This window comes from Schistocerca nitens, chromosome 12 (genome assembly GCF_023898315.1).
Source record: "Schistocerca nitens isolate TAMUIC-IGC-003100 chromosome 12, iqSchNite1.1, whole genome shotgun sequence".
Taxonomy (NCBI): domain Eukaryota; kingdom Metazoa; phylum Arthropoda; class Insecta; order Orthoptera; family Acrididae; genus Schistocerca; species Schistocerca nitens.
In genome coordinates, this window is record NC_064625.1 from 128,384,902 (window position 1) to 128,408,108 (window position 23,207).

A 23,207-nucleotide genomic window follows, 5' to 3' on the forward strand; every position below is an offset into this window, starting at 1 on the left:
CAGACTTATCTTCTCACACATATTGTTCTATATATCAATGTGGGGAGGGGCATCAGATGTACATATTCACAGAATTTTAAAACGTCCAAAGAAAAACATCTGATGCAAAAAAACTAACACCACAAAAATAAATTTAAAGACTTTAAAATATTAACTGTATCTAGTTTGTACACATGAGAGACAGTTCTCCTTTTTATGATAAATTGTACAGCAACACTGCGACCCATTCTACAATATTATCTAAGTGTATGGAACTCATACCAAACAGGACTTACAGGGGATGTTGAACATATACAGTGAAGAGCAGCACAATTGACCACAAGTTTATTTTTGACCATGGGAGAGTGTCACAAATATACTGAAGAAACTGAACCGGCACAGTCTTGAAGATAGATGTAAACTATCCCAAGAACGCCTACTTACGAAGTTAGAAGAACTAGGTTTAATGATGACTGTAGGAATATACTACAACCCTCTACTTAGCACTCACAAATCAATCATGAGGGCAAGATTAGATTAATTATAGCACACAGAGATACATTTAAACATTCTTCCTACACTCCATAAGTGAATGGAATGGTAAGAAATCCTAATAACTGGTACCCCTGTCATGAACTTTAGCAGTTTGCAGAATATAAATGTAGATGTAAATTGAGATTTTCAAGACTACAATACAAGAACTACAAATAATTAACATATTTGCAGCAAAACTCTTACAATGACAGAGGAAGCATATTTCTTATCAGACTGCCACTTAGTGTGAAGAAACCAAGTATATTCATAGGTAAATTGAATGAACATCTCATCTCTGGATGTTAGTATAAAGTGAAGCAATTGTTGCAGGCAAATTCATGAAACAATGGTAAATTTAAAATTGGAAACAATGTTAAACACAACTTCTTAAACCGGAAAGCAACTTCCTGAGGCAAGAAAATAAGACTAAGCGCAGTGCTGAGGATACAGAATATGTGATATACACTGTGTTTCTGCTGCTGTGTATTACATCAAATGTGAGTAAACTAGTTTTTTTTTTTTTTTTTTTTTTTTTTTTTACAGAGTACTTCTTACTATTTTTCTGTTGTGGGCCATAACTTGTCTACTGTCCTTAGGTCAGGAACACAGCATGTTACTGGTGCTGGCTTTTAGAGCCTATCATTTGTTTCCTCTTTTTTGAAACTTACAACATGTCATGTCTAATTTATTGTAAAATATGATTGTGGCCAAGATAAATTAAACCAAGTTCATTGCTTACTACGAGATTAACCCTCAAGTTTTCGCGCCCGTGGTTTAAAGGAAAAACATGAGTGGTCATAACCAAATTACTTCGTAGTGACGTAAAACGTAAAAAGTGATACGCTTCTCCAAAGCTCTGATACAACACTCGTACCAATAAGGCCAGCCCATTCAAAAGTTTGCATAGATGAGGGTTGTTATAAATCCAAGTAATACCTATTTCTTTCGATTTTTCCCTTAAATTTATACACCTGACATCAAATCGTACGGAGTGTTGTATAATCGAGGCTTGTATCGTGGACGTAAGTACTTCCACTTTACTGTACGTAGAAATACTACGATTTTTTGCATGATGACATAAGTCACCAACGAAATAAATCCATATCCACAGTTGGGCGAGAAGATAATTTCTTTGTATCTTCAACACTATTGTCATATCTTCGAAATACGACGAGAGATTAGCTGTTTACAGAGGGGCAATATGTATCCTTCCTGTGGGTGCATGGTCTGACAGACATCAACATATGCTTTCTATTTGTATTCACCGCGTACTTTGACATCTGATCTTTTGTTGCTGAAGCAGTTCGCGAGGCAAGAGAGGATAAAAAAGAATACAAAAAAAATGCTTCAATTACTTCGAAAAATGCAGGATAATTTACTTGACATACGTTGCATTAAAAAGACTATATTCTACATTGCTTATTATTCTATTACTAACTGCTTCTTTCCGTCCAATGTTAGCAGCTAATAATAGTAAGCGATCAATATTTTGTTTACCACTGGCTTGTTGGCACCATATTGGCTGGTGGCTGCACTTGTGGTCGAGGAAGCGGTGGACTGAAAGCGCGGGAATAGCGTAGTAAGTTTCTGTTTCGATGTTCGTCACTAACCAAATACTAACACGCTAATTTTGGCTAGTTTAAGCATGGTGTAACTAAATATTAGGAAGTACTCTTAGCTTATATGAAGACAGAATGGAAGCATTCACGAAAATAGAGAAAATCGGGGAAGGTACATACGGAGTTGTATACAAAGCTAAGAATCAACATACCGGAGAACTTGTAGCATTGAAGAAAATTCGTTTGGAAACGTAAGTGTAAATACTTAATCCAGATTCGGCATTTATTTGGCAATCTCTATGATAGTGTTGTTTATTTTATTAATACTTTTTACCGTAGTTTTTAATAATTTCGCAGCCTATGAACGATCGAAGAGTTGTAGGTGTAAGATAGGCTTTATCAAAATTAATTTCATAGATATATCTGTCTGTGATAGCCTGTTTCTGATGCCAAGTTCTTGTTTTGTGTGAAAATGTTTCTTGTGGACCCTGTTATGAGTTAGGTAATAGAGATGTTCCACTCTGTGTGATACCGGTTTGATTATGATGAAACAGTGTAGTTTATTCCGTTGTTACGTATTTTCGGCAGAGTAAAGCATACACATTATGAGATTTTGCATAATGTTTATATTCCAATTTATTGTAACTTGGCCGACATGATGAATGCTGCTTCAGGCGTAGTTAAGTTGGCAACGTCGCATTGTTTCCTGGCATAAAGCTGGGTAAGCGCGTCTGTTGGATGTGCATGTAAACAGAATCGGTATTTTATTTGAAAATGCTGATGGTAAACAACGATTCCTAGTTCACCTTTTGATGTGACTGCTGCTGATACATGCTGTTACAAAAGAAGAAAAACTTCGTTGCTTGTGTTGTGTTACATGGTAAATATGACACAATGAAACTGAAATGCAACATGGCTAGCGATTGCTGTTCCGTTGCATTGAACTGAAGTGGAAATTCTTTTCATTGAAGTAAGTGTAGTATATTACGTTCATATTTTTCAGATATATTCATGCAACTGTAAATTTTATGACTCTTGGGCGAAAGTGAAGTGGGAATTACATTTCAGCTAGATGATGAACCATCGTTTAATGAATTAATTATGTATGCCACATTTCGTTTTTCGTCACATGTTTGAATGTTATGCCTGTGTTAACCAATTCAGAAAATTTTATGAACTGCTATGGTGACTTAATGTGAGCGATTGTGAATTGTACTGGATTTTCCCCCCTTTGTATTCTAATGATGATGAAAATGCTAATAACAGTGAATCACCGCATTGAATTCTTTTTTTCTATTTGGTTCTGTGTTTAAATATTTGTATACCCTTATTCAGTTTTGCAATTTTCTTGAGTTTACTTTTATTTTTGCTTTATTTTCAAAACTATTTACAGTGTAACTTTAAATTGTTTTACCCGACCTTTCTGAAATTGCAAGTCATTGTACATTGTGTTTAAAGTATTTAATCATCGACATTGTTTTCTTATGAGTTACTGGACACTGTCTTGGAATCTGAATGCACAAGTGTAACAGGACTGAACTCAGTCATCCATCCAAACTGGGATTTCCTGCACCCACATGTGCCTTTGACAATCTCCAGAATTTGATAAGTGAGAATGTTTCCTGTTTAAATATTTTTTTGTGTTACTTTGACTCTACAGATGATTCATATGTTCCTCTCTACAAAAGTTTATTATTTCTGGACTCAGAAAAAGTGAAACATCAACAACAGAAGAGTTTAGTTTGCATTTGTCTTTGTTTTATCAGTGCACATTGCAGCTGTGATTATAATAAATCTGCTGAACTATAGCAGTGAGATGTGTGGGAAGCAGGTAAAAAAAGTATTAACATTGTCATTTAAAGGTCTATCCATATAAAAAATTATTCTTTGCATCTGATAAAAGCTGATTTTTTAAATTTTCAAGTCATGGAATGTGTTGAACAGTGGCTGTTTTAATACATACAGATGTTGACGCATTTGTGCCATATTTTCTTTAACACATCCTACACATTATGTTGTAACAATGGATGGGGTATGAATTTTGGAAGTAAGAATACATGAAAAACTTAGATTTGTGACAAGAAAGCAAGTTAAATCTTCTGTATTTGTTACATCTATGTGACCGCACATGACCAATAGTATGTAGGCTTGTATACAGTTATCACAATGTGTTATTTTCACAAAGAATAGAAGGCTTGGTGTGGGTGAATCATAAGTAAAACATCCACATTATTTGGTATCAATGTACACTGCTGTTTTGTGCAATATTTTGGTTTAATAAATTTGAAAACTTGTTTCGTGGTCACATACCTAGTAAATGCTATGAATCTCCGTGTAGTTAAGAAATAGCAGGTATTCAGGCTCAGTTTAATGTGTAAATGACACTCTTTAAATTTTTGTCGCTGAGGATGCTCAATGATTTGAACATTAGGCCCCACTGAATCCTTATTTTAGAGGAGTGTTCAAATCCCCACCCAGCAGTGTAAATTGTTCCCCAACTACGCAGACTCTAAACCACGTTAGCACAATGACAACCAAAACTCAAGTGAACCAAATTTAATACCACACATTAAACTCAGCACATCAACATCCTCCACCAGAGGGCGCTATCAGATACAATTACACAACATCTACAAACACAATCAATGGAGTTTGCTTGTCATTGGTTGGTTGACGCTGTGGATGACAATATGGCATAAGTAGTTAAAGTTCTTCAGTTATATGGCTGCTTGGCAGAATTTGTTGAAGTTTCACATTGAGCTAAGTCTCTGCTTCTCAAACCAGGCATGTGTGTATGCAGTAATGGTTTTTTTGGTTGGGGGGGGGGGGTGGCCAGTGGGACTTGCCTAGTATCGTTGTTTTCCTATGAACAATATAGGTAAAATGAAATACTCAATTCCAGAGTTTTGGTGTGTTTTTTTTATTTTGTTTATTCTCCAGCATTTCATGTTTGTTATTTTTCAGTATTGTTTGTTTTTAGAATGGTAACATTCTTACTATGTATTTAGCTTGTTTACGTCCAAGACCATCTACTTTCCATCCCATTAGTTTCATTATATTACTGAAGTGAAAATATTTCACGTGACTTAACGATTTCCGTATTGTATACAGTGCGAATAGGGTTGTACGGCGTCTTGATGATGTCACATGTCAAAGCAGACAGACGGAATCGGACATTTCAGTATTGCTGTTTTGTTTATAGAAACTCCAAGAAATTTAAGTCTGCGGTGGTCACTTCTTTGCCCATGTCATTTAACTGTGTTATGTTCTCTGGCATTTATTGGTCCTGAAGTGTGCAATTTGTGTTTTGGAAGGTTCAGTTTCATAGCTTTATTATTTATCTAAGTTCCAAGTGCTTGAAGAGGGTTATTTTATTTTTTAATTCTATTCTATGCTAGTTCTGTGTTGTTTTTGCAGCAAACTATTGCTGCTGAATAATCTGCAAACAATTTTTGTGGGGTTATCTCGCATGGCTATTTTACATAACGTAAGTGTAATGTCTGGTCTAGTATGGACCCCTGGCATACTCTTTTCTGTATTTACTTTCATCTTGAATAGTCACTCTCCACTTTTTGTTGTATAACTATCTTCGTTTTCTATTTTTGAGACAGGATGGAAATCAACTTAAAAATTTTCCATGGGAATTGTAAACAGCGATTTTGTGAGCAGCAGTTTATGGTGTGTCTTGTCAAATACTTAAGTAAAATCCTTAAAGAAACTACATGCACACTGCTTGTTATTGTGGAGTTTTCTTAATTTAGTGATTAGTTTGTTTATAGTGTACACGGTCCTATGCCCTTGCCTAAATCCATATTTGGTAATTCAGAAAAACGTTTTTTATGTTTTCTAATTGATTATGTACTTTTCCCTCACATACATCAGAAAAAAATGCATAACATTGGTGCTGGGGGGGGGGGGGATATTCTATCTCAGTTTTGTGAGACTTTCATCCCAGCAAACAGAGCTACGATCTTTGAAGGATTTTGAAATGTTAGCCACTTGAAAGCAGGATGCATGATTAAACTGAAGTTAATGCAGATATGTATTTAATTGTATTGGGATTTATGTGAGGAGGGAGAAGTTACAAAGTAAAACTGCTCAAATCTTTACAAATTGGTCTGCATTTCATAACTGCTTCCCTCTCAATCTCTAATTTGGGTTTAAAATGAGTAGGTTCTTCAGCACCTACTTCAGTATTGACAATCTGTCTTGCAGCTTTTGATTAGTTTAAGGCACTAAGATGCATTCACTGTATGCCATTTTAATGAATGTGAAATATTGCTTTTGTATGTGTTTACAAACAAGACAAACTCTGCATAATGTTGTTTTTTGCTTTCATGTGGAGTTTCCTCTTTTTAATGCTAAAGATCTTGATGCCTTGAGTTATCCATGAGTATATTTTACCATGTGTCACATACTGTTATGAAATTGAAACATCTATTTTAAATACTCATGAATTGTGATACAAAAGCATTGTAGTTAGTCCCTATTGAACAATAGGTGCTAAATGACTGAAAATTTTCATTCCCTTTTGAGACAAACACATTCACATTTTGTTGACTTAAGTTCCTGACTCATTTTAACTGTATGGATATTATCTGAATTTGGCACTGAGAAAAAAGTGCTGGATGCTCAGCTCCAAAATGAATGTTTTTGTAGCATCATAACTGATACTGCTTACAATGTCCTCTACACTTGGTGCAGTGGATTCTGTTACCCTGTTGTGTTCACTGAATTTTGGTATTAGGTCTCTTATAGATAGCAAGCCATTTAGGGAAATGGCAAATCTAAGTTGAAGTCAGTGCAAATAATAATATTTCTGCACAACTATTCTGCTCACAACCTACTGGCAAAGTTTCAGATTTGTCTAGTAATGCACATCTGACAGTAGTTAGAGATGTGATGTATCCATAATAATTAATATGCCACATTCCAACATTTCTATACAGCGGCTTTCAAATAATAGTTTGTCATTGTAGCAATTAGAAATTTGTCTAACTTCAGAGGTTAGTGATTGCTCGACTAGAATGCATTTTCTCTAGTACACTGTAGCCTGTAAGTGAATTTATGAAGTTGACATTGACAATTATGCCAGTGTTTATTTAAGCATAGAGCTTACATGATTTTTGTTCTCTAAAAGTACTTCCAGTTCGTATAGCTTGTTCAAAATTAATGCTGGTTGGCCGCCTATGTTTAAGTGCAATATGCTGCTATATTTATGAATTAAATCTAGCACAGAATGATTAAATTTGTTCTTTTCTGGTACTTGCATGGGTCTGAATTTCTACATTGCATTCCTGTGTTATTTTGTTACTTTCGGACAAAATTTTTCGGGAGTTGATTTACTTTATTAGTTTCCTTGTAGAGGGATGCCCAGCACAGTAATAGATTCATTTGTGCATTCATTAACAAGAGAGATCTCTAGATCCCTGCCTATGTCAGTAGCTAGCACCCTTTTGCCACATTTGTTGAGACGGCATTCCATGTCACATGAAAAAGTTTCTTTCATAATAACTAATGTGTAACATCATTTGCAAATTTTACACAGAGGTTTTTCACCTTGCTGTTAGTTAGTCTAATTCCTTTGCCTACACACTACCAGTTTGTAGGTAATATCTTAAGAGGCAAAGTTGCTAGAATTACGTTATCGAAATGCAGGAAACGCAGTGCTGAACAATTTTGTAATAAAGCCATGGGTTTCATTCCTGTAGACATCTTCTTATGAGAAGAATAGTCATTTTAGATAGAGTAATATTCAATACCGATCATCAGCTGTGACCAGTGGCATAGGAAATATGCAGCAAATGTCAGAAACAACATGGTGATGATAATGTGATATTGGCATGTACACAGTCACGACCGCCTTCTCCTCCCGTTCAAGCTGCTGTAGAAAGTGATCACGTGTTTGTGAGGTGTGCTTGCTTGTGTTGATGTTATCACTTGGCTCCTATAGCATATTTTCCACACAACAAAATCACATTCATACCAATTAGTTGAGTAGGGGCGCTGATCTTGGTGTTGGATGTCCTAAATGTACTGTCACTACCACCACTGCTGCAGCCAACCACATCATTCTTTTTCCTGATTGAAGAAATATTGAAAAAGTATTTAACCTAATAAATATCAGACATTAGGTAAGATACAAAACAAATGACTTCCTCTCATTTATGAAAGTTTTTAAAGTTTATTAATATAGTAACTTGGAAGTTCATTAAAATTCAGCAAAAATAAACCATTTTCAGATTGTCTTCGAACTTAGGCTTTAAGCTGTGACAGAACGTGACAATGACTTTAAAAAAAATTGAAGGCTTAAGTTTTAAGTTGCAGGCTATTTGCATATTGCATAATTTTCCCTTATATTTCCTACTCATAAAATGTTCATTCATTGAGAATATTATTAACTTTTTTAATAATACAAACTTATTTTATTGTGTTTGGGGGGCGGGGGGGACAGTAAAACATGCATTTTTTATTTTCATTAAAAAGTGTGTTTGCATTACAACAAAAAATAAGTTTTACGTGTTAGTAATAGAAGCATGAAAGAATTTAAAAGTTCAGTCACAGAAAATTAATAGCAACTCTCTTTGAAAACTTATATTATGAAACAGTTGTTTCAAGAGCTTGCTTTCCTATTAGCAGATACCTAGATTTGCATCCAGAATTGTAATAAAATTCTAGTGTTTCATGTGTGTTTTATACAGTATAGGCAACTCTGTGGTAACAATTTTGTTTACAAAATCAAGAATTAAGGGGGAAAAACTCGGTGTGTCGTTTCACTTTTGGTGGAATGGTCCATATAAGTTGCGCATCTGAGACATATGGACAGTTTCTACAATTTCAGGCTTAGACCGTATTTGTAAGACCATTCATTTGTGGAAGGAAGGTACCAGTCATGCTGTAGAACACAGTTAATGTAGACAGTATTTGACTGGTGCGTGCCCATCTAAGACTGCCTGAATCAGCCATGTGCGAGAACATACTAGCCTTTCATCTGCAAATGAAACAGTTTATGAGTCTTAGAAATAAGGACTGAAATTGAAATTACAGGAATTGAACTTACTCCCCTTTTACACCTCGGGTAGTGAATTTGTGACAGTTTTGTATTAGATGAACTTAGATGGATATCTTTGACTGCTTAGAAGCCATTTTAGAGATACATGATTGAAGGATACAAAATTATTGTGTATTTGTTCCATTTAGAAAAACTTCATGTGTGTTTGTAGTGTCTTGTGAATTCCAGATGTGCATGGTGTCAAGTTTTGCAATTACAGTATTGAATACCATGTGCTTATGCTGGGTCACAACACATAATAGCACTCTTAACATTTTTATTCGTCTCACCCTACCTCCTCCAGATAACTGAAATTCCATGTCTGTCTTCTGGCCACAAGCAAGAAATTTCATTCTAGTGTCACTTGCAGGTAAAAGTATAGTTATTAGTATGCAGTGTGCCTCATTGCTCATTTATAGGATATCGACGTTTTTAACCCTGGTTGTGGTATTTATTTCCTTTTAGGTTTTAAGGAGAGTAGCTGAACAACATACAGTATTTATAAGCTCGTTAATACCTTAACATGGTGTTGATCTTTTCTGCTTTATTGATATTATTTACTTGAACCTAAAAATATTTATTCTTATCGGGACAACACAATGATTGACAAATTTTAAAATGTTGAGTGAATATGTGTCAATATAATTCTTGCTTTTCAGTTAACTTCCTGTATTCCTCAGTCGCACTAGGCGTATAAGTTTGCACTTTTGTGTATACTGTTCTGTTGAGTTTATTTAGTTTTTGACAGTATAATATAATTGGATACATAAAAAAAACTACTCACAAAGAGGCAGCAAGTTTTATATGTGCAAGCTTCTGTAGCCACTAGCTCTGTGTGTGTTCTCCTGTGGCCTCTTTGAGAGATTTTTTTTTCTATACAATTACGTTATGTTCTATTCAGTTTTTACTAATTCCGTTTTCCTGGCTGCCACGGCACATCTTTACCTTCACTTCCCAATGTTTGACATTCCACATAACCACAGCTGTTAAGCAGTAGCTGTTGCTGAGCGTTGCAGGTCGACAGCAGGAGGCCACTTAACTAAAACTGGACGGACCTTTCCCTTCGGACTAACCGCATGACCGCTGCTTTGTGAGCAGAGGCGATTACTAACTGCCATGTGGACAGGGGTCCCTAGCACAAGTTGAATTCTGTGGTGTCTGTGCTGCAACGTATACGAGTCGTAGCACCACATGATTCAGCTTAGCTCGGGACCGCACAGTCGACAAGGTGCGCCTCTGACACGGCGAGCTGCAGAACTTCGTGGGACGCATCTGGCTAACGGCACGTGGCTGTTGTAACTAGGAATGGTTATGACAAATGCTAATAATGGTGTGTGGCTGCTATAATAGAAAAGAATGCTGAAACTGTTTAAACGATTGATTAATTAACATTCTACTGGATATTTTAGTTGTTTTATCAATTTGACTTACTCTGCACTTTTGTTTCTTAATTCTCGTCTCTGCCTGTTACTGCTACCTGCTTTTTGTAGTGCTTATGTCTTTTGCCATATTAACCTCTTCATCCGAGATCCGCCGTAAGTTGTAACTCGATTTCACTACGCTACAGAGCCTTCAGATTTGCTATAAGTTTAGCTCCTGTAGAGGTGTTAACACCATAGAAAAAGAAACTAATACTGGGAGAGAGTGCAAGTTTGTGGTAAGCAGCTGTACCATGATCTGACATGTTACCTGCTTGTGCATTTCACTCGACAGTTCTGAAGTATTTGATCCCACATTGGAAGGAAAACAGTTGATGCAGCGACCTACTACAGAAATTTTGAAATATTGTTAGGCAACCGAGTTGATTGTGTCTTCCATGTTCTGTGAGATTTTGGTTGTACTGTCCTCCCGTCTTCAGCAGCATGTTAAATGAATGCTTTTGTTTGGGCACCTGATTATGTATCCTTGCACTTCTGTTTGTGTTCACAGACCCCTGACAGCAATGTTGGGCTTGGAGTGGGAGTTGATGGAAAAGTTTCGCCAGAAATTAACCCTGTGACTGGCTTCTGAATAAAGTTAATTGCTTCCAGTTACATAAAGATTAGAACCTAGCTCTGCATTTACAAGGAGGCCTTACATAGGGCTCTCCGATTTTTTTTCATCCTCACGAGATGTGAAGTTGAGTTTCTGGACATCAGTTCCTAAAGTAGTGTGATATAAGTTTTGTAAAAGGTGTGACCATGAAGTAGTAGGACCGATTTTCAAATTGTTGTGGGAGGTAAGGGGAGACTGGCTTGGCCTGGTTGGGAGGGGGGGGGGGCGACATTTGTGAACAGAATGCGACCCTTTGCAGTCATGTGTGGGTCTGTGGAGGGTGAGCACGCTCTTTCTATTAAACCTCTGTGAAGCAGTGTCGTCACATGCAGAATGGAACGGAATCTCGAGCAGTGCTGCGCCATGAAGTTTTACTTCAGACTTAAAAAAACCGCCATGGAAACTTTTATGTGCTCAAGCAGGCCTGTGGGGATGCTGCCCTGAACCGCTCAGTTGTTTTTGAGTTGCACAAGTTGTTCTGGGAGGGAAGAGAGATTGTCACACATAACCAACGCGCTGGTCCCCCATCAACATTAAGGGTCAACAAAAATGTGACAAAAGTTCAACAACTTCTGGACTCAGATAATTGGTTATCAATCAGCCTGATTAGTGAGCAGTTAAGCCTTTCGTACAGAACCACTCAAACCATCAATACCGATGTTTTGGTGGTGGGGAAAATTTGCGTAGTTCGTGTCCAGATCCTTGACTGATGAACAGAAAACGAATTGTGTGCAGTTTCAACAAAAATCCTTAGATGTGATCAAGAAAACCCACATTTTTGCAATAAAATGGTTACAAGAAAACCCACATTTTTGCAATAAAATGGTTACTGGAGACATTTCCAGAGTGGCCTCACCAAATTTCAAATGGCACATGAAAACTACTACTCTCCCAAAGAAGGCTCAGATGAGGAAGTCCAGGGTAAAAACTGTGCTTCTGGTCTTTTTTTTTTTATCACCATGGCGACATCCAAAGGAGTTTGTACCCCCTGGGAAAACCTCGAATGGACAGTTTTACACTAAAGTGCTAGGGAGGTGAAATCAGTCAATCGTGTACAACTAGACGTCACCCGTTTCTGGAAACTGCACCACAATAATGTACCGTGCTGTTAGTGTGGAAGCAGGTGGCTGGATATGGCATTGCCATTATGCCTCCCCACCTACAGACCAGACATGGCTCCCCCAGACTTCTTACCCTTTCCTCACTTGAAACGGGACACAAAGGAACAATGTTTCAATCCATTGAAGCGGTTGTAAAAAGATTCTAGACAGTATCCTGGCCAGTGACTTCCAGAAGGCATCTGAGGATTGGCAAGACACTATACTCGGTGTGTTGAAGCCCAAGGACCCTACTTCAAAGACTATTGAGGGTCTGTACCAATACGTGCAATAAATTATTTGTCAAGAAGCCAGTCCTGTTACTTTTTGATTGCACCCTGCATACGTAAGATGTACCTACTGAGTTGTCGGGCATGGTTTTTTTTTCCGGTTTTCAGTAGATATTTGTGATTTTGTTTTTGCAATATGCAGCTGGGGTCAGCCCAAACAAATACTGCTTGTCACATCCTTCATGTGACACCTGGTGTTGACAGAAAATATCAGTTTGGATCCTGACACAAAATTATCTTTGAAACCGAAATTTACGTGCCCTTGTGATAGAGCGGTACCAAGTTAGTGTAATATGAAATTCATTTTATTGGTGTGTGGTAACAAGGTCACTAAAACATGAAGAGTAATTGGTACTCCAGCAGTGGCCTGCACTGGCTGCTACCGTCACTCAGTGACACTGCTCACTCACTGCTGGAGTGGAGGTTATTCTTCTGCACTTGTTAATACATATCAATAAAACAGATATCAAACTACAGTAATTTGGTACTGCTTTATCACACGAGCACGTAAATTTTGGTTTCAAAGATAATTTTGCATCAGGACCCAAACCGATATTTTCTGTCAACGCCAGGTGTCGCATGAAGGATGTGACGAGCAGTATTTGTTTGGGTTAGACCCCAGCTACATATTGCAAAAAACGAAATTAAAAATATACATCAAAACACCAAAGGAAACACACTGGACTCTTAGGAGTGACACCCTGTATAGAAATAATTTTTGAAGATCAGAAGGCTTCTCAGTAGTCATCAGTGTAAAGCATTTCCAACTAATTAATGTAGTTCCTGGGAGCTGAGAGCACAGTATAAAAATCTTGTATTTTGTAAAGTCACTGTTTTGAATTTTGCTAGTAGTAACTGTATTTTCCATCATTTTTAACAAATGTGTATAGAAAGTAACATATTGAAACAGAATGTTTTAATAAAAACTACATCCTTTTATGACATGTGCTGATGTGAGAATGTATTAAAATATAACGTGGACAAGCAAAAAAGTCATTGTTGATGATTGAGAAAAATTATATACATCAGTAATATTGTTGAATCGCTACTAATATAACTAGATTTTTGAAGAAATTACTGGCTCCAGTTAAATATTTGAAATGGTGACTTTACGATTACAAGAATTCTGCAGCACACACTTGGCAACTGACTATGATGTTTACTAACTAGAAAAGTTTTGTGCTCCTTCTCCCGAAGGTGCAAGCTTATTTGTTTACATTAAAAAATGTTGTCATATTGCTTTAGTAAATTGATGTCTGAGTAGTGAGTTTCAAATCCTCTTTAAGTCCAAAGAAAATGGAAGAGGTCCAGCCTGTGATGTCCTCCCTGTTAGAGCACATCATCATCATCATCATCATCATCATACAACAGGACCATCTTTGTGCTATCTTGGACTAGACTTATAGCAACATGTCCCTTCAACAGAGGGAAAGTTAGCAATGAAGCTATGAACTGGAGAGGAGTACCCATAGATAACATTAAATGTGGTGGTTTGCATTATTTACGAGCTGTCTGCTATTGGAGGTAGATATGCTGCAAATTTATACTTCAATACTTTGTTACTGCCTACCTACAAAGTGAGCCCCCATTTGAATCCACCCAAATGTGAATTTATTCTCTCCGTTTCTCAATACATTCCTGCATGCCACCTTCCATAAGGCTACTCGGGAGCTCCACCATGTGACCTCAGACGGAACTCAAAAGTATGTTCACAGTAAACAGATTTCCACTGTCACCAAGTTCAATGACTGTTTGTCACAGCATTAGGACATGGTTTAAAAAACCACTAATATACTAAAATAATTAGTTCCTTACTAATGCCAACAGATTTTGTTTAGGCTGTCTATAAGTAGGGTAGTGTCAATATGCACGAATATCATAACTTTTATATTACCAAAACCATTTAGAATGTGGATGAAGCAGTGTGGCTGATTCTTGAAAATGGTTTGTGACATAAAGCACACAGGTGCTCTTTATAACTAATTGCACATCATTAAGCCACAAGTCAAAGCTGATGTTCAGTATTGGTAGATTCAGCGTACCCTTCTCGCTGCTGTATCGTGGCTTGATTAATGTACTTGAAACATCAAGGTTTTTACTATTTTTGTAGTTAATTTCATTTCATTTGTGGTTTTTGGGATGCACTTTCACATTGCGAGATTACCTCTTTGTGAATCATTGAAGTTCGTACTTTTTTACTAGTCTTTGTTTTTATTTGACTTAAAACCTTGTATTTTCTTTATGCTGTAATTGTTGCGACCTATAATGATCCATTGAGCCTTGCCACTTCCCAAAGGTTTGCAGAGTATTGATGTAGGTGCAGAACCAATTAGCATTAATTTGAACCACCCTTAACAAAAACTGTAACTGTTTATCATATTTCTGCAATACAGTTGCCCATATATTTGTTATACAGGTTGTGAGCAGAAGTAGTTATTTAGTAATGATTATACTTAGCTATTTCTTTTATGATGTGTAGAAATCTAAAATACTGTGGGCTGACTTTTCTGTAATTACCAGTTACAATTGACCACACATGGGGAGGATGGGTTGTGGGGAATGAATTGAGCTGGGTGGCTTCAAAACATTTAAATAAATTTGCTTAAATTACTGAAGATGTGTAATTGATTTCAAGTATTTTTCATTTTTGTTTGCATTTATCTTAAAGTTTTGTATCTTTTGAAATGTACTATTCTGAACCTATCATACTACATTATGATGTAGTGACATTTATCCTTGAATATATGTTTTTTGTTTAGCTTTTGTGAATATGCAACTGTAACTTGTTTGCATTAAGATGGAATGGGGGTCAAAGGTTTATTATTTAAATATATTGATGCAAACAGGAGCCCTGTTGAATTGTCTTAACTATGTACTACTGCAGGTTGATTTGGATTTGATCTTTTCACTACTAAATTAATTTGTATGGCAATTGAGTGTGACAACATTGATACTTTTCATAAACTTTTGTTGTTTTGAAAGACGTTACTAGGTAGTTTAGTTCCTTGCTAATGAGAGAGGAGATTGATGTAGAGTACTGCAAAAACAATACATTTTCTCAAACAAGTATGAGGTTACGGGTATTAATAAAAAATATTTTCACAAAAGCCCTCTGACATTTCTGTTTAATTGTGGAACATTGTGTTGTGAAGATGATATCCTCATTCTCTGGTGCCACTGCTTAAAAGTTCCACAATGCATCTGCTAACATGTCTTCTTGCATAGCAGTTTCATGCTAGTGCCCCATAAAAAGCTCTGTGGATGAACAGTGTCGACTTGTGGCATCCCTCTCAGGAAGGATATGGTGTAAATGTTTATTTGTATTGATTTTTGCCACGATGTTACGTCAAATAATTGTTTAAATCATTGTCAGGTGAACAAAATCAGCTTTACACAGCTGCTTTTATGTATCACATCTCTTGGTGGGTAGAACTTTGTGCTTGTTTTGTGGTATCCACTGTAGCAAGTGAGGCCAGTTCACTTTACCTATATAACCAGTCAGCTTGCAAATCACAGTTTACCCCTATCGGACACAGTTGTGAGAAAGGACTGTGAAGAGGTAGCCAATAATAATAAAATCATTCTTTCAAAGCCTCTTTGACACGATTGACTCCCTTGTCTCGATCAACTGCTTGTGGCAGGTGAGTCTTCTACAAAGCTGTCGATGTTTTCTTCCTCTACTGACTCAACTCTCGTGTTTTCAATTGCATATCCATGCCAAAATTGCATGTGTTGTGAGAATTGTCGTCTGTGCACTGTAGTACCTGAATGGTGAAAGCTTGGTTATGAAGGACCCTCCATTTTACAAAATAATCAAAATATACTATTACCAAAACATAGGCAGTTGCAAAATTCATAATGGCTACTCTTCACAGAGGTTGTGTGGAACTGAAGGAAGGGAAAAAATATTGTCCAAACATTTCAAAATGAATACATTTATCTGCTCCAGAAAATATCAGTAAATAACACCTTTTTACTTCATCCTTTGTATTTTGTTTTCTTTGTGAGTGTTGAGTAATGTCGTGAGTTATTTTTATTGTTAAATGTATCCTTTTCACAGTTTGACCAATTTTCACTAAAACATTTGTCTATGTTCTTATTTACACTTTGTCCAGGCTTCTTCTTCTTCTTCTTCTTCTTCTTCTTCTTCTTTTTTTTTTTTTTTTACTAAGGGGTGCCTTTGTGCTTTCAGATATTTCATTACTCTTGTTGGAGATCACTATTAGGAAAAATCCTGGGCCCTTGTGCCACCTGTGCTCTGTGTCATAGGAAACAGGAAATGACAAAGAATATGAACACACGAAAGCACAAAATCCATTACTATGACAGGATTGAGCCAAGCCAGAAGAGGTTAATCTGCGATGTTAGTGGATGGCACCACCACCACCACCCCCCGTTACTGCAACTGCACTGTCTGCTCCATACTCGAGATATGGAACTCCACACTTGGCACAGTCAGTTGATTAATGACGGCTGATTTACGTGTTGGCGCATTACGCCCACCCATGAGTAGTCATTTTATCAGAAAGTCCCTTGTGTAAAGTGAGTTTGAAATACAGCTTGATGGCAAAATATTATTTTATATCCCAACCTGCTGCACTGTTATTAACTTAAGATTTTGAGATACTGGCAGTCTTCAAGAAAATATTCATTCTCTTTACTGCCAGCAACTAAACATTCCACCCGTTTGCATCACAGAATAGTTTTGTACAACTGATTGGAAGTATTTAGGTTTCCTTGAATGGTTTAAGATATATTTACCCTTTTTCATTGCTGTAACTGTGCAAATTCTGTGACACTAAAAATATAGGAGATTTTGAATTGCTCAAAATGCCCACATTATGAAATATAGAGGGCGAGTTCTGAGGAAATATATAACACAGACTGGGGGCAAGTAAGTGGTCCGGAGAACAGAGTTCCAGGGTACAAACAAACGCAGTAGAGGAAAGGAAATAAAGTATTAACTTGACTATAGCAAATGTTGAAAGTGACCACCATTCATCTCTTGGCACTATTGGGCCCTGGTCAGCAAGTTGCTGAAGGCGGGCTGAAGCTTACCTGCTGGAATTGTTGCAGTCCCATCTTAAATGTTCTTTTGGCACTTCTTGAAGACTAGGTGGATTGTTGCAATATACCTGAGACCTGAGGGCTCCCCAAAGAAAGTAATCACTCACTGATACATCATGTGACCTGGGTGGCAAGCTAGAGCTGCAACCAGGCTGACCTCTGCCAACAACTCTGGCAGCTGCAGGCTGACGATTGTGTAAATGTGCTCCAAGGTTTGTTTTAATGCTGCAACAAGCAGTTTCAAAATGTTGGCACCAAAGTCAGTGTCTGACAAAAGATGGGACCAGTAATGCAACATGCAGACACTGCACAACAAACCCCAACCATGTGATCTTGCAGTGGTTAGTTATGCTGATTCTCCGCTGCCCAGAACGTGTGATTCTGAGAGTTGACATAACCACTCAGGTGAGACCATGCTACATCAGACATAAAGAACAGATCTGTGTCCAAACCGTTCATTGTTCTCAGTGAACAGCCATTCACAAAAGTGGAGATGCTGAGGAGAATCTGGTTTCAGTGCATGAACAACAGACACGGTAGGGATGGACGTGGAGGCCCAGCTGGATTATTTGTCCACATGATCGAAGTGATATGCTGGTCTCTTGCAACAGGTGTCCGATTGATTTGGTAGGACTCTGAAGCATTTTGTTGTGTGCAGGCACTTTTTGGGATGTTTCTTGACTTGTTCAGAACAGATCTTGCCTTATGCCATTTTTGGAGTAAGTGTTGCACCACACTCTTTGCTGACACTTTGACGCTATTAAACTTTTTAGCAAACCACTGACCACACCATTTCCACAACTCATGTCTGGTAACTTTCCACAATGAACACTTCCCTGCTCCACTGCGAGTACCACTGTCCATTTTGCACTGCTTCACTCACACTGACATAGCCTGTGCTACGCTCCCAACTGGCATGGATCACGTGGCAAGCGTACATGTGGTGTGCGTGTCATGGAGTGTGGTTATATGCATACATTCACGCCCCTTCATATCAACAGGCCTGGGCCCTTTTATTTGCCCCACCATGTATATTACTGGACATTTGCTTCTTTTTGCTTATTCATTAACAATTGTTACAGGTTATTTGTTTTTTTGATTGGAATTGGTTAGTAAAATAAGAACTGAGAGGCTCAGATTTAAAATTAATAAGACAAGAGGTTAAGTTTGCTTATCCACTTTCTGTAAGTAAGTAACAAGAAGTAGTGTGTTTTTGTAGTACATAACGGGTTTCTTCTACACAGAGAAACTGAAGGAGTTCCATCGACAGCATTACGTGAGATTTCACTCTTGAAGGGACTCAAGCACCAGAATGTCGTTTCTCTTTTGGATGTGGTGGTTTCGGAAGCGAAACTTTACCTCGTGTTCGAGTTCCTACAGCAGGATCTCAAGAAATTTCTTGACAACATCACTGACCCACTTCCATTGGATCTTGTTAAGGTATGTGTAAAGAAAATTGTAATTTACGCGAGAGATGATTCTTACTTGTAATTGATTTCCTTAAGTCAAACTAATTGTTCGTGCGGTCTGCAGTTTAAAGGTGTCTTTTATACAGCCCTCCATGCTTAGCTACACTGTCAAGCCTCTCATCGCTGCATAACTAGTGCAATCTGCATCCATTTCAGTCTTCTAATTGTAGTTGAGCTTTGTTCTCTCTTTAAAATTGTAACCTCAACACTGCCTTCCATCTCTAATTTATCTATTGTGTGATGCCCGAGGATGTTTCCGATCAACAGATCACATTATCGATCACTAAACCAATCTTCAGCATTCTTGTGCAGAACTGTGTTTCTTTTTGTCACCGATGTTCCACTTTCATGTATTCGTACTTTCCAGGCAAATACTTTTAGAAAAGATGTTCCTGTGTTCGCTAGTCTGCATTTTATATCTTCCTTCATTCTGGCACCGCGAGTTATTTTTCTGCACACAACTACTTTCTGCATATGGTTTTTCACTTTCATTCCCTCAGCATCACCTGACTTAATTTCAGCACCATTCATTACCCCATATAAGACCACAATAAATGTTTAAAAGTAGCAGTAAGTTAATTTTTTTATACTGGAAATGTTTAAAGCCACACCTAAATTTAAGTAATGTAATTTTGCATAATAGAAGTGTTCCAAAACATTTCACCATGGAATCTGCAATGTTAATGTACTATGAGAAATATGTGTGTTCAAAACAAAACATAATCAAAGTTAAATTCACACATAAAACAAGTCATTACAAATAGAAAATTAACAGACAATTTAGAACAACTAATGTCTGTTGTCAAAAAAACTGAAATTGTAGCCCCCTGTAAACCCATGTTAAATATATGCCCAGTAGCCCTTGCTGGCAAAAAGTTTATGTTGTGACAGTCTTTTTGTTGTGCCTATCTGTGACTCTGCATCTCTACTATATGGTGAGTAAGAACTATCTTATTCATAATATTGTTACATTCCACCACCACATACTCCAGTCTGGTCACAAACATTGCCAATCCCATCAAATCAGGGCTACTTGTGAAACCAGGCATGCGATCTAAAAGCTAAGCTGCAACCACTGTGCTGCATTCTATGTGAGCATGACAACCAACAAACTGTCTTGTCTACATGAATGGTCACTGACAAACTGTGGCGAAGAAACAACTGGACCGTCCTGTTGTCGTTGCTGTACTTTTGTAGTTGCCTTCCAAAGATTTGGTAAATAATCTTTGGAACTGTTATTGTGACGGCTTCCTTTGGAGTTGATCATATCTTGCTGATAATTCTCTGTTGATTTACCTGATAATTTAGATTAACATTCTCGTATTTTTTTGAGGTTGGTGGCACTTTCTTCTGCTTTTTGTTGCAATTTTGCCCATGCATACAGTCTTGCATCAATCTCAACACCTGTAAGTCTACTGGGCATACAACAATATTATGAAAAGAAGGTGCTGAGTCGCAGATAGGCACAACAAGAAGACTGTCACAAAATAAGCTTTTGGCCAATGAGGCCTTTGTCAAAAATAGACACGCCTCGTCCCCTACACACACACACACACACACACACACACACACACACACACACACACACACACAAAACCACCAACCTCAAAAAATAAGAGAAAGTTAATCCAAATTATCAGGCAAATCAATAGAGAATTATCAGAAAGAAAGCTGTCACAATACCGGTTCCAAAGGCTACTTACCAAATAGTTGGAAGACAACTACAAAAATGCAGTGCCCTATGTTAATACTGAAAGATAAGGAGGAATAATGGTTCAAGTAATGACAGAAATGCTGAGATCTTGTCACAAGCAATGAGTAAGCTGTTGAGCCGTGAAGAACAAGAAACTTAAATGCCCTAATAAAGACCAAACCTGAATTAACCCCCCAACCCACCCGACCCCCTGCATGCCCCTCTTCCCCAACAGCCCAAGAGGTGAGAGGCACACTGAAGTAGAGCAGGAAATGACCTACCTTAAAGTTCTAGCATTGTAATCAATCCGAGCATACATACAACAACAGTAGAAATGGTAAACAATTTGTAAAAAATATCGTTTACTGGTTTTCTGCAGATGGTCTCACTTATAATTTTGAAGGGACACGACATATACACTTTTTGCACATCTGGAGGTACTACAGCAATGATAAGTGAAACACGTGGTGAGGAAATAAGGTGGAATTTAAACTGGGAAAAGCACATTTTGAAACACTTAAAACAACTTAGTTCAGCCGCATTTGCACTTGTATCACTGCAAAACTTGTGTATAAGCAAATCAGTTAAGTTGACATATTTTGCATATTTTCATCCAATACTGTCATGTGGGACAATGTTCTGGGGTAACTCATCTTTGACTCTGCATTGGTGAGAAAGATGTTGTAAGAATAATATGTGATGCTGACCCATGGTAATATTGTAGACGTCTATTTAAGGAATTGGGCATTTTTGACTACTGTTACACAGTGTATTTAGTCGCTCATGAAATTTGTGGTAAATTATCCACTGATATTCAGAAGGAACAATGATGTACATAATTACAATACTGGAAGTAAAAAAAAGAAAAAAAAAGCTTCAGTATATCGCATTGAGGCTGTGCCCCATACAAAAAGTGTGTGCAGTTTTGCAACCAAAATTTGTGATTGCTTACCAGATAACAATGTAAAATTTGTACTAACACACGTCTGTGTTTTTTAATGAAAAAGTAGTGCATATTTACAATATAATTTGTGATGTGAATGTAAAGTTATTTTGGTCACATCCTTATGATGTATCGTGCAAATGATATAAGGAGCTGAAAAATTACAGGGCATGTGGAGCAGGTCAAGTTTTGACAGAAGTCCGAAAATATCGAAGTGACATGATTCACACATCCTTATACGTAACTACCAAAAATTTCGATAACAGAAAAATTCACAGGTCACTGGACCACAGATATAATCCATCCACTTCACAAAAAAATTAGAGCAGAGCAATCCAGAAATTTATATTGGTATGTATCCCCTGGACTGCATATGCCGAATTTTCTGCAGATTGTGTATGGTATTGTGTAACGCCAACCTGAGTTTTAGTTGGGTTCAGATCAGGACTTTGGGCAGACTAGTCTGTTTTAGTACCTTTATTGTTGACAGACCATTGTCTTGCAAATGCTGCTTTATGACAGGGTACATTGTCGTGCCGATACGATCATCTCCAAACTCTTCCTCTACTTTACGCATTACATAATTCTGCAAAAAGTGTCCGTATCATTGTGCACTCAGAAATTTCTAATATACGATAAGGTGACCATATCCTAACCGCAAAAAACGCCGCCATGCCATAACACCAGCACCACCTCTGTATTTCACAGTTGGCACTACACACAATGGCGCGTAACATTCTCCGACTATTTGCCAAAACCAATCCTAAATCCTTCCGTCGAGTTGCCACAGGGTATAATGTGAATCATCAGTCCAAATCACTCATTTCCAGTCCTCCAGTATTCAGTGGTGTTACTCTTTGTCACTTAAAGTGTCATTTAGCATTGGCCCAGAAATGTATGGCTTAGAAGAACTGCGTAACCATTGTACCACATTCTATGCAAAGTCATTGTGCTAGCTGGAATGCTGATTTTGTGCCATTTTTTTCTCGGCCATCCTGCACAATACTCGATGGCCTCTGTCAGTACGTGAGATCTGCCAGGACTCGGTTTTGCTGTGATTGTTCCTTCGAGTTTCCATTTCACAATCGGAAAGCTTCAGAAGGATTGAAATGTCTCCCATGGATTTGTTACTCAGGTGACATCCAGTCCCTATACTCAGTTCATCATAATAATAAACCTGATGTAAACATTACACCGTGTATTCTTCTGCATTTGCTTGAATGTCGTTGGATTTCACTTCACGTGGAGCGGAAGCCAAGTTGTGACCAGTACAGTCTAGTACGATCATTAGGATACAATTTATGCTGTGTTACATGCACCTAGACAGAGTGAGAATGTGCGGGATAACAGCTTTACCAGTGCATTAATCTTGCACTGCACTGGCCAACCAGCGGTCCAAATAACCTACAATGATGTGAGCAGTTGCAGTTCAGATGTAAAATAGATGGGCAAAGAAACAATATGGCTTCGTATGTCATTTAATTTTTAAAG

General features: G+C 37.5%; 1 protein-coding gene across 1 annotated transcript in view; it reads left to right on the forward strand.

Annotated features, from left to right (window-relative positions):
* Positions 1–2,038: 2,038 nt before the first annotated feature.
* The window catches only part of LOC126215373 (cyclin-dependent kinase 2-like), a 36,143-nt gene continuing 14,974 nt past the window's right edge, over positions 2,039–23,207 (forward strand). The window contains exons 1-2 of the mRNA XM_049942067.1: positions 2,039–2,323; positions 18,856–19,051. Coding sequence (XP_049798024.1) covers positions 2,208–2,323; positions 18,856–19,051 — 312 coding nt within the window. The 5' untranslated portion in view covers positions 2,039–2,207. The remainder of the gene's footprint in view (positions 2,324–18,855; positions 19,052–23,207) is intronic.